This window comes from Oryza sativa, chromosome 2, assembly GCF_034140825.1.
Source record: "Oryza sativa Japonica Group chromosome 2, ASM3414082v1".
Classification (NCBI taxonomy): Eukaryota; Viridiplantae; Streptophyta; class Magnoliopsida; order Poales; family Poaceae; genus Oryza; species Oryza sativa.
In genome coordinates, this window is record NC_089036.1 from 23993226 (window position 1) to 24006404 (window position 13179).

The window sequence follows — 13179 nt, forward strand, 5'->3', positions numbered from 1 at the left end:
TATGATTATTTCTACACTTGATTATTTTGATATCTTTCATTCTTGTATGCTCTTTGCACCTGATCCATGTAGAGAAAAATCTGGTAGGACTAATTGATATGCACCTATTCAAAGAGGTTAATATGGATTGTGGCCAAGCCACATACTCGCACTGACCCTGCTGTAAAACGGCAAAAAAAAAAAAATCTTATCCTTGACGATTGGCTTGAACAATAATTAAGAATGTTATACCTGCTTTCAGGTAAGTGGTCTGTTATTTTTGAAATGAACAAGCGGTTAACGGGACAAGTGATGATCAAGTTCTCGCTCCAAAAAAAAAAAAAAGAAGAAGAAGAAGAAGTGATGATCAAGTGTGGTGTGCAAGATTTTGTCACGCTGTGGAAAGAAAATGAGAAAGTTGACATTGTTGATTCACTGAGAGGTGTGTTATTGTAGTATTCGTGCGTGTATTTTTGTCCACTCTTAAGAATGATTCTTGATCCATGCATATACTTTTTTTTCTTTTTTTTTTAACCTTGATGGAAGGAACGTTGAATGATTTGTTGGTTTTTGCGTCATGGAATGAATTTTGTGCATTAACTGATTAGCTAAGTTACTTGTTGATCATACAAGGAATTAAGGGTGTGTTCGCTATTCCTGGATCCCAACCGGATCCCTCCGCACGAAAAATGGAGCGATCTATTAGCGCGTGATTAATTAAGTATTAGCTAATTTTTTTTTCAAAAATAGATTAATTTGATTTTTCTAAAACAACTTTCCTATAGAAACTTTTTTTTAAAAAAATACACTATTTAGCAGTTTGAAAAGTGTACGTGCGGAAAACGAGAAAGATGAGTTGGGAAAAATGGTATCCGAACACACCCTATGTGTGGGTATCGACGTATTGATGTTTTTAAAAAATCCCATATCACGATATCAATGTATCCATATCGTCGTAGCAGTATCGCGTATCCGTGCATCACCAATGGCGGATACAAAGGGTGGTCCGGGTGGTCCCGGGACCACCAAAAAAAGGGCGATGGAACCCCCTATTAATTATAAAAAAAAGAAAATAGCGACAATTGAAAAGAAAGAAAAGAAAGCGACATAATCCATATTCCCTAATGCCGACGCGCTATTCCCTAATGATGGCTCCAGAGACCCCACACACGCGTATGGAATCGATCTGATCGACGCGATCACGACTCTCTCTGACGCGATCTCTCTGACGCGATCACGACTCTCTGTCTCTCTCCTCATCGCCGCCCTAGCCCGTAGGCCGTAGCAACTGCCCTAGGCCCTAGCCTGGCTAGCGACGCCGACGAGCCGACGAGAGGAGAGACGACGCGTCGACGCCGCGACGGCGCGACCACGCGAGCAGCCCCCACGCGGCCACGGCCACGCCGCCGCGCGCGACGCCGTGACCGGCGACCTGCTGCTGTCCTGCTGTCTGCTGTCTGTTTAATAGTGTTCGTCAGTTCGTGTGCCGCTGGACGCCGCCGCGAGGAGCCGTCGTCGAGCCGATCAGCCGCCCGCGCCAACACAAGGTAACAATTTTAGTTTTAGGTTTTCTAATTGTCCACCTTTTTCAATTTTTAGTTTTAAAATCTTAAACTCTTGTGCATTGTGAGATTAAATTGTAGTATTATATTGTAGATTGTTGATTGTTGAATCATGAAGAAAGATGGAGTTATCGTATCGCTTTTTCTTTAAAGTGGATGAAGAGGATATAATGAACACTTTCATGGCCATTAGAAGACGTAGACCCGATAAGAAGAAAAAGTAATATGGTAATTTTCTTTAAGCTTTCATAGCCGTACAAGCTTCTTTAAATCAAAATTTTACTTAATTACTAATTTTATATATTTTAAGATGTTTTGTTAATATATCATGGTAAGTTTTTGATAATTTGATCTATTTTATTACTTATAGTTACATTGTATATATTAGTATCGTTAGGTTTACTGTGTTTAGAAAAAAAATTTTAGGTCGGACCACCCATATCCTAAATTCTAGATCCGCCACTCTGCATCACAGGTGAACATCCATTGACTGATCGACGTTTGCCAATACCGGTCGGAAATTTGAAGATCATATTAACATGCCGTGTTGTTGTTGACATTGCCCAAGTGCATGCCCACGAAACTTCGAGGAAGCTTCGTAGATTTGCCATTCACGGCGTAACGGAACACCGGAAATTGTCTTAAAAATTGTCACCATCCACATGCGTATCCATCGTCGGCTGGAACACCATGGTCGGCTGGAACACCATGGTGCTGGAACACCATGGTCGGCTGGAACAAATTCAACTTCCCGTATCCTAGTTGACTGGAATTGAAGGTACAATTTCCAACATTCGCTTCCAAACAAGGCCTATAAAGTCCCATCCCCTCGACCTCTCGCCATTGTCCACCTGCCACGTACGGCCCAACCCGCCACCGAATTCGATTGCTCCAGTGACCATGGACGACGCTGGCAACAGCAGCAAGGAGGCGGAGGCGCAGGCGCCGGCGCCGGCGAACCAGGCCCCTGCCACCGCCGCCGCCGCCGCCCGCGGCGCGATTCATCGCGGGCCGATGCTGCGCCTCGCCGCGATGCAGCTGATGCTGTTCGCGGCGTACGAGATCGTCAGCTCGTACGCCGCGCCGCCAGTGGCGCTTCCCCGCCTCTTCGCGGCGTTCGTCGCCTGGCTCGTCGGCTGCCTCTCGCTGTTTGTCGCGCCGCCCTGAAGGGCTGCACGTTTCATCGGAGGTTGAAAGCATAGCCATCAGGTATTCAGGATTAATCTATCAGCATCAATCATCAGCGGTAGTGTGGTGTAACGGGGCTCGTTTTTTGTTTTTTTTTTCTTCTTTATGTGGAGTGGGAGTATGACGTTCTGCAGGTTTATTTATGTTGACCACTCGTTGTTTATTCGGACTTGTTTGTCCGTTTCAGCAGTAGGCTACTGTTAGGCTGCCTGTATCAGATTTCTCTGCACATGAGAGCAGGTAAAATAGCATGCTATTAGCCAGCTATAAATATATTTTAATGAGATAAAAGATAAGAGAGAAGAGCAGCGGGCTACAGATCTGTAGCCAGTTACAGCACGGACTCCAAGACGCAGTGTGTATATGACAGGTGGGACCGTATATTAATAGTATAGTAAACAACTATTGTATGAATTGACTATTAGATCGGCTATAGATGAATTGGAGCAGGTAGTGGGCTATACTATTAAACTTGCTCTGACGCGGCTTAATTTTTTTACCTCAAAGCGTTTGATCTAAATGCTTTTTTATTGGTCAGTGTGAGTGTGACAGTTTATCCGGCTACGACGCAGCGTCGCAGGCTCGCAGCGCTGAGCAGCAGCAGCAGAGCCCAGTGTTTTGGCCGAGACCGAGCGTCCCCGGCCAAAACAGTACGAGCAAAGCTGATGCTAACTAGTACTACGAGCAAAGTGTGACAGTTTATCCGGCTATAATTCTGTCACGAGCAAAAATAAAATTGCTACTCCCTACGTTTCACAATATAAATCATTCTAGCATTTTACACATTCATACTGATATTATATGTCTAGATTCATTAACATCAATATAAATATAGGAAATACTAGAATGATTTACATTGTAAAACGGAGGAAGTATACGAGAGCATAAGAAACAAGACCAAGCAGGAGGGCGATCTAGATCACCATGCCATTTTCTGCAACTGGACATGCTTTGGACCAAGCTTGTCCGATCTGGAAATAGACAAAGGCTATAGATGTTGTTGGGTCAGAGACTCAGGCCGAAGCCAGATAAACCGAGCCCCGAAAGCCCACATAAACAGGGGGGCAAAGGCAGTAGTAGCAGCGGTATTAAACTGTAGTACGCTACCGTTATGTGCAATCGGTTTTGTTAAATCATATTCAACCCGCAAAGACAGAAACATGCAAATCAAGCAACTAATGTATATCAAGAACAACTGGTTGGATGAGCTTGCAGCATCATGCAATTTATTATGGCACATTCCTCACATCAGACTGAAAAACTGATTCAGTGATTCCACAAGCAGAATAGTTCTACACAACCAAAACTGAACTTCAAAACATATGGGACAGTATCAGGTATATCTACACTGAGCTTCGATATCTCCGCATCCCGTTTCCCAGAAACCATCATCACTAGTTCACTCAGTCTTCAATTATCCTTTTTTTAAAAAAAGTTCACTCAATCTTGATTCTCGATCAGCTTCTTGACTATGCTTTTAAGAGCTGGTGCACTAGCACTGCACTTCTGATCGACGAAGCATGACCTCCCTTCCTCAGCCGCCTTGCATAGCTGTGGATCCATGGGCACCTTGCCAAGGAAAGGTACTCCCATTTCGTTGCACATTTTCTCCGCACCACCCTTGCTGCTATCAAACACCTCGCTGCATGCAACCATTGTCAAAAGCTCAGGAGCTTTCTCCTTGATATAGTTCAGCGCCCATTCTGTAGCATCCATCTCGCCTCCCTCACCTTGCTTCACGAATCTGAAATCTGAGAGAACCTGCCGCAAGCCACTCATGTTCTCCACAACACCTAAGATCGGCACACCAACCTTCTTGCAGAAATTTATTTCCTTCCGCACATCGATTAGAGAGACCTGCTGGGGAGTGGTCACGATTATTGCACCATCAATTCCTGTGGCTTGAAGGTACTGAACGATTGAAATATGTTCATCTGATGTCCCTGGAGGAGCATCAACCACAAGATAGTCAATCTCCCCCCAATCGACATCCTTCAAGAACTGTTTGATGAGTCCGTTCTTGCGAGGTCCTCTCCATATAACAGCATCATCTGGGTTGGGCAGCATGAAACCAATTGACATGACACCAAGGTTGGACTCCACATAGACTGGTGACCAACCAAGGTTGCTTTGATGAATATCCTGACCTTCAAGGCCTAACATTTTTGGGATGCTAGGGCCACATATATCTATATCAAGAAGGCCAACCTGGCAGTCCATTTCAGCAAGGGCAAATGAGAGCTGGGCTGAAAATGTACTCTTCCCTACACCTCCTTTCCCAGACAGAACCAGTATCTTGTGTTTTACTGTAGCCATCCGTTCAACAATACCAACCAAGTCTACAAACACAATCAGGCAATACAATCAATAATTATTTCACTGTGTGGACGAAAGCAGCAGTAATTAATATTGTCTATGAATAACAATCGGTCATGGCTAAAATTAGGAATGCGAGAAGTACGTAGGAAAGAAACACCAATTATATTCATGAAAGAATTTACTTGTTCAACTACAATTTTTGTAACATGAACTTGTCTTCCTAGGTGCTCAATCACATGAGTTCCTTTTTTTAAGTGGCAATACTGCTGTGAAATATTTTCATGGATAAGTGGATATCACTAGATGTGTTCTCCGTATTGGGTTTCCAACAAAGTTTTTTCTTTAACATTCTTGATGCACTCCATTTTTTGTATGTTAAACATTTAAGTATTTCCGAGTGCCATTCTATTTAGAAAAGGAGGCAGCTGTGTTTCAACTTTCAGGTGGGACACCAGATCATGCACTTCCATTTCTTTCCCTCTTTAATGTTACACTCACAAGTAAAATGTACTTCCTGACAGTACATTAGATTTGGAAAATCAGTAAGGACCACATATTTCTTCATGGGTTTGGGATTGGGTTTGGCTCCAGTGTAGTAATAAACTAATGATCATCATGCTTTCAATGTCAGCCCCAAGCCTTGCTACCTCCATCACTCACGTTGCTTCTGTTTTTTTAACCATCTGAACTATCTACCTAAGAACCTACAAGGTGTTTGGTTGTACTGTTATATATGCAATAAGGTAGAACAATAGATTTATGAAATCACATAAAAAACACTGAAGACATATCATTGTGGTATATGGCATCTTCATGCCCAATATAAAACATCAGAACTGACAGAACAAAGCTGGTTGGTAAATATCAAAGGTAAAAACTATCCATAAGGCATAGAACACAATCAACATGATCCAGCTTTGGAGCTGGTAGATTAGAGCATTGGGCCTCAAACCCACATCGCACACACCCAACAAAACCATACAATGAGATGAGGAGCATAATAAATACTTTCATCCCGCTCCTATGAAAAATTTTGGATGTTGACTACTAACAACCCCAATTTTCTTCCTTCAGCTTCAACTGCTCAACTTATTCATACGAGTGCTCTTGTAAGATGTATCAACAGCGAGGAATAGGTATCTGTGTGCCTATTAATTTTAATTCATCCATCTCTTTTCCCCAAAATTCACAAAACAAGACACAACAACCCGAAATCTGATAATTTTAAGAGAGGCCCAAACTGAAAACACTGCAGCTATGTGGCACGAACTAAATTAACTCTAAACTATGATATATGCAGGGAAATAGCAAACAGGTATCGCACACCCCAGAAAGAACGATCACATGGAAAAATTTTGCCAGAACACGGTACAACAACAATTGGTCAAGTTACCAGGATCAGGGCCCTTGGGGGCGGTGGCGCAAATCTGCTGGTTGGGGCATCCGGCGCAGGCATCCGCCTTCCCCGCCTCCTCCGACTGCGTCCCAGGGCAATCTGCAGAATCAAACACTTATCGTTAGGGTTGCGCATAGCAGACACCCATCCCTTTTTCCATTGCAAGGCGATCGAAACCCACACCAAACCGAACGGAAACAGGGGGGAAAGGTAGCAATCGAGTCTTACGCTCGTTGGCGTCCGCCGGGACGTCGCTCTTGCCGCCATCGCCGCCGCCGCCGCCGCCGTTCTCCATCTCCCTCGCCGCCTCCAACTCCGCCTCTCGAGTTCTCGTTACTTTCTCGCGAGGTTTGCTGCCTGGTTTGGGGACTTGAAGCCTAGAGAGCGACGGAAATGAGGAGAAAAGGAGTATTTGTGAGAGAGAAGGGAGAGGCTGGTCAAAGAGGATATGGAGCGTCCGATTGTGATCGAACGGTCCAGATACCGGTTGTCAAGGACAAGTTTGCATCTCGTATTCTCGTTGCATATCCGTCGCGCGCGCTCTCTCTCTCTGTGGATTATTTTTTTCCGTGATTTTTTTTCCCGTGGTTGACTTTATTCCTAATTAAAATATAATGGATGATTTCATATTTTAGAAAAAAAAAACGAGGTGATCCAAAGATATTTTAACTACTCTAGAAGAGCAAATAATGGACCCATCGTAGTAGTTGGCAAAGTATGATTCGACCATAAATACTCTCTTGTTTTTCAAAATCCAAAATAAAATACAGTCACACCGTGAAACTATAATTGGGTCTAGAAAATACCAAGACTTTTAGGATCTGCTTGGAAGATTAGCCCAGAGCTAATTTTGAAAGGTAATATTTAGTCAGGAATTGGTAGGCTAAACATTAGCCTAGGGTGGTATGTTTGGATCCATGGGCTAATTTAAGGCTAAAAGGTGGAGAGAGAGTAGAAAGAGAGGAGAGAGAAGGAGAGAGAGAGGTGCTTTTTGATGGTCCCCACATAAAATTAGCCCCATTAGCACCTCTTGGAGGGGCTAATGTTTTGAGGGAGGCTAATTCACATTAGCTCAAAATTAGCTCACCTGTTTGGATCCTTGAGGGCTAATTTGAGGCTAAAAGGTGAAGGATAAACATTAGCCCATGAAACCAAACAGAGCCTTATGCTTTAGGATTGGTTGTGTTCGGGCTAATTGGGGCAAAGAAGATAAACAACTTTCTTGATCTGGTCAAATCCATCATTTCCCCAAGCATATTTTTAGAATTAAACTTTTCACGGACATGGACCCATCAACATGACTTGGCCACAAAGTACTTTCTTTATTCTCCACAATCAAACTCACAATATATATATAGGCCCTGTTTAGTTCCTTAAATTTTTTTCCCAAAAACATCACATCGAATCTTTGGACATATACATGGAGCATTAAATATAGATTAAAACAAAAACTATTTGTACAATTAGGGGAAAAATCGCGAGATGAATTTTTTTAGCCTAATTAGTCTATGATTAACTATACGTGCTACAGTAACCTACATGTGCTAATGACGGATTAATTAGTCTCAAACGATTCGTCTCGCTGTTTCTAGCCGAGTTATGAAATTAGTTTTTTTTTATTCGTGCCCGAAAACCCCTTTCGACATCCAGTCAAACATTCGATGTGATATCCAAAAATTTTATTTTCGCGAACTAAACAGGCCCATAAACAGGTTGTGAAACCGATAGACATGATAATTGGGTCCCACGAAATATTACCAAACCATCAATTAGTATACTCAAATATAGAACATTTTTAAATATTATCACATCTGTTCTAAAATATAGTAACATAATACTAAATAGGACATATTAATACTACGAATTTGAACCGATAATGTGTCACATTTAATTATATGTCTTTCTCTGGTCATATAATCATCCTCCCCAGACTTTAATTTTCACTATAAGAGCTAGTTGATGTCGTTCCTGGTATCTAAAGGGGATAAGGCGGCACCATCAGCTGCTTAACTTTGACTTCCAGTCTCCCACCACTTCAGCTTGAAGAAGTAAACATGACTGATAATCTGGCATGTGCATAAGCGAGTCTGTATAGATTAATGATAGATACCCTAACGGCAACTGTATGGTTGAAAAAGACATAAATATTAGAGAATTATCTAATATCAAATAATTAGAAGGAGCGAGGTTTTGAATTTAGATTGTTTAGCCCACCATCTAGCCGGCGAGCATTTCTCCGTTATGGTTGAAAAAGAAACAGAAGAGGGAAACTACGATTCGATATGATGAGACGCAGACACTAATCAAACCAGACTACAAGATAAAAGTACGGAATACTATACTGGTACAGCACTAGTGTAGTAACAACGACACAAATGACACGATTCGTTGTACATGTACTAATCGTACTGAGCTCTGCAAAAGCGTGAGAGGCTCAGAGCCACGGCGCGAACAGAGTGATGCACCCAACGAGCCAAATCAGCAGCTCGGCGAGCAGCCGAGGCCATGGCACCCGGTCCCCCGCGCCCGCGGACGCGCCGACGGCGGCGATGATCATCGTGGCGCCGGACACCATCAGCAGGAACGCGGCGCGAGTGGTGGCTGCGCCTCCGCCGCGGCCGTCGGCGTGCGGTGGCTCTGGCTCTTCGCCGAAGGCGATCTCCTCGGGATCCATTTGCCTTGGCTCGAGATCGGCCGTCGATGATATGTTTTCTACTGTATTTGCCTTTGTGCCAGAGCGTGTGCAATATATGTTCCAGATCGAGCTCCGTTGGCAGTGGCAACGACCATTTTTATATACGCATCGAGGGCAATATAGGTGGGAACACAGAATGGGCCCCCGGTTGAAACGATAAGTCAATTTGTAGTATAAAGTCCATGCGAGCTGTGTGCATTTGGCCGCTTCTTGTGTTGCGTTAACCTTTTCTAGTCAATTTCTTCACTGTTTCTAGCTTACTGGCTGGTTTGACGCTGGTACGTTACTTTGAAATAAGTATTCTGTTATACCTGCACCAATGCGCGGTGAAATCACTGACAGGTCGGTCCGATACAGCACATCGACCCACTTATCAGTGATAACTCCAGGTCGTGTAGAGCTCGCAGTTCGTACGTGTAGGAACGTAATTGCGTACGGAGGGGAGGAACGTGGGCTGGATTTTTTACATTTTGATCCTTTTGAAAAACTTATTTCGTAAATAGACCCCTAAAAAAACTTATCCCAGAAATGGTCCTTTTTGGGGCGCCAGAGTGGCTGGCGCCGTCATCCAGCCTCTCTGGCGCCGTCCTCCTGCCACCGTGGTGCACGCGAACCGACGTGGCAGGAGGAGGGCGCCAGCATACCATGCTGGCGCCGCCCCAGGGAGGAGGGCGCCAGCATGGCTGGCGCCGCCGCCTCCATTCCTGTTTCTCTGTATGGAGTTGCAACGGTGTCATTTTTATTTTATTTTTTTGGATGTTTTTTCACACTCAGGATCATGATACAACCAAAAAAAAAATTAAACTCGAACTACCACTTAGCTAAGTCTGAAAATATCTAGCATACCACTTAGTCTACTTTGCACCTTCACTAAAATTAGACCATAACCATAGCTCCTTTAGTAAAATCCTTTGATCAGCATGTTAAACATAATGCACTCTACCACCATATGAAATTACTTAATCTAATTCAAAATATAACCACATGAAATGAGATATATAAGTTAAACAGTACATATAGATGCAATTTTTTTATTTTTATTTTATTTTTTTTTTGATATTTTTTTCACACTTAGGAGAACATAGGAACCAACCGTATAAAAAATAAACTCAAACGGACAAAATATGTGACATGTAGAATTTTCCAAAACTCTACCGAAACGGACAAAATATGACATCTATTAAAATAGGCGTAACTTTCTCATACGGACTCGGAATCAGGCAAATAATATATGCACGGACATCTACAGAAAAAGTTACATCCGATTCTCCCCCGCTTTGCCGGGTTCGGCGATATTAAAACCTCCAAATTCCGCTTGCAAGATTGTGTTTTCGAGGAGAGAAGTTTTTCGGTGGAGCTTTGGAAAATTCCACATGCCACATATTTCGTCCGTTTGAGTTTATTTTTTACGTGGTTGGTTCCTGTGAGTTTCTAAGTGTGAAAAAAATATCAAAAAAATAAATAAAAATAAAAAAGTTGCACATCTCTCTCCTCTGCACTAGTTCGGAGAGAGGAGAGGAGAGGAAAAATTCTACATGTCACATATTACGTCTATTTGAGTTCAATTTTTCTATGGTTGGTTCTTGTGTGTCCCTAAGCGTGCAAAAAATATCAAACAAATAAAACAAAAATAAAAAATTTCGGGGGGGGGCGCCAGCCACTCTGGCGCACTCCCCCTAGCCACCTCAGCATCGCCCCGCCACGTCGGCGGTGGGACGGCGCCAAAGAGGCTGGCGCCGTCCCGTTGAACGACGGCGCCAGCCACTCTGGCGCCCCAAAAAGAACCATTTTTGGGATAAGTTTTTCTAGGGATCTACTTGCGAAATAAGTTTTTTAAAAGGACCAAAATGTGAAAAATCCAGGGAACGTGGGCGCGGCAAAAGGAACAGGTTGGTGGCTTGGCGTGACGGGGGTGGATTATGTGGCTGTGGCCCTGTGGGATGTCAGTGCCGCGTTCCGCAATCGCTCGCTCGCTCGCCCGCCCGTCCGGCGCCAGCCCGAACCTGCTAGGAAACTTCCTCGGGTTCAAAATCCTCAACTTTGCCAACAGAATCGCCTTACTTGTTGTTTCACACCTCTCAGAATTACTTTCTTCCTCCTGGAAATGCTGTCGTTTTAAGGTTGAGTGAACAAATTAGCGACAAGTAAAAATGACCATATTACCCTAAACCCTAAACCCTAAACCCTAATTACCCTCATTTAATTATTGCATTTGTCACTTCAGATTGTACTGTAGATAATTAACTAATCACTTCTAGCAGACCATCTATCGCATTGCACAGACATGGGTAGTACTAGTAGTGGCACCGTAGTATACTAAATAGCAGGTTCAAATGAATCGATGGGATAGACTAGGCTTAGCTCGCTGGTCAAGATGCTACAACGACAAATTTTGTGGGACATTTTTCTGAACAGCGGGATGACTAGCTTTCTGGGACGGAGGAAGTATTATTAGAGCAAGTTTATTTAGTAGTAAAGCCAACTTTTATAAACTTGGAGCATCATCGAGAGATTGTGTATCATATCCTACTAAAAAATTGTTTTGGGTTTCCTAAACTGAAAATAATAAGTAAAAAAATAATCTCTCCAACAGAAAACCTAAATTTTATTTAAAAAAACTAAAAATGGGCCCCTCTATTAAATTACGGCTGAATTTGCAAAACTAAAAACGGGCCCCTCTATTAAATTACTGGCTGAATTTGCGTTTTTCTTCACGTGGAAAACATTTTGGCCGAGGAGTGAAGGAGAGGACAAGCTTGAGAGACAGGACATTGGGAGTCGGAGAGGAGCACTTGCTTTCCCTCAAATCAACATAGCGATAAATATGGGGAACTCCAAAACATGTGCAAGGCTAGGGATCATTGGATCCGATTTTTCACCTAAAAGCCCTCAAAATCAGATTTGGGAAGAATATAAGAGAAAGGTTGGTGATGCTCTTATTCCCTCCATAAAAAAATAACCTTATAATACGATGTGACATATCAAATTTGGACAGATAGTATGTTCAGATTTGTTATACTAGAATATATCACATTCTATTATGAGGTTGATTTTTTAGGTGGCTTATACTCCCTCCATCCTTGCAGTTGTGGGTTTCTGTGTATAGCGTTTAACCGTCCTTCTTATTTGAAATTTTTGTAATTAATATTTTTATTGTTATTAGACGATAAAAATACTTTATGTGTTTTTCAAATAAGACGTATTGTCAAATATTGGACACGGAAACCCACAACTACACTTAAAATGGGACAGATGGAGTAGTCGATAAGTTATAAGGTTATTTCTATTTTTCTCCTCTCTATCTCTCGCCTATGCATTTAATGCATTTATTATGGAGTATGTGATAGATAGCTCTTGCATGAGAACCAACTATATTCTTTTTTTTTTCAAATTTTCTCTTATCCACGTAAGCTTATACTCCCTCCGTCCAAAAAAAAAGGCAAACCCTGGGTTTCCGTGTCCAACTTTAACTGTCTGTCTTATATGAAATTTTTTTATAATTCGTATTTTCATTGTTGTTAAATGATAAAACATGATTAATATTTTATGTGTGACTTGTCTTTTTAATTTTTTTCATAATTTTTTTAAATAAGACGGACGGTTAAATGTTGGGAATCACGGTTTGCCTTTTTTTTTTTTGGACAGAGGGAGTAGTTGGCTCTTACAGGTATGTGGTGTCATGGGTTTAGTCAGAGGCTCATAGCAGCAGGGCCAGACCACCAAAAGTTCTTGCTGAATTTCGGAACTGAATATTCAGATTGAGGCACGAAGACTTTTTCTGAATCAATGAGGCTTTTAGCGGGATTACTTAAATTATGTCGTCACATTTTTCACTTCCATTTTTTTCCATATATGATTGTCCTCTCTCCGATATTTAAGCTCTTCCATGTAGATAATAAATTGTTTAAATTATAATTTTCTTATATATTGTGTATTAGAAAATTTTCGATGTAAATATTAAAATATACATTGTAATTATAGTATAAGTTTTATAATTTTCAACGTAATTACATGTAATGTAAGTATAGGTAATTTACATT

The 13179-nt window shown here is 42.0% G+C and overlaps 1 protein-coding gene and 1 long non-coding RNA gene across 2 annotated transcripts; one reads left to right on the forward strand and one right to left on the reverse strand.

The window, feature by feature from the left end:
• Positions 1–1192: 1192 nt before the first annotated feature.
• LOC4329890 (uncharacterized) lies at positions 1193–3025 on the forward strand. The gene is made up of 3 exons (XR_001543365.3): positions 1193–1526; positions 1636–1769; positions 2017–3025. It is a non-coding gene; the product is annotated as an uncharacterized lncRNA (long non-coding RNA).
• An 865-nt stretch (positions 3026–3890) lies between these two features.
• Positions 3891–6830, reverse strand: LOC4329891 (cytosolic Fe-S cluster assembly factor NBP35). The gene is made up of 3 exons (XM_015769894.3): positions 6673–6830; positions 6442–6543; positions 3891–5068 (listed from the first exon to the last, which is right to left on the reverse strand). Exons 1-3 carry the CDS (start codon positions 6737–6739, stop codon positions 4170–4172), a joined length of 1068 nt encoding a protein of 355 aa, XP_015625380.1. The 5' UTR covers positions 6740–6830; the 3' UTR covers positions 3891–4169.
• Between the last annotated feature and the right edge of the window lie 6349 nt (positions 6831–13179).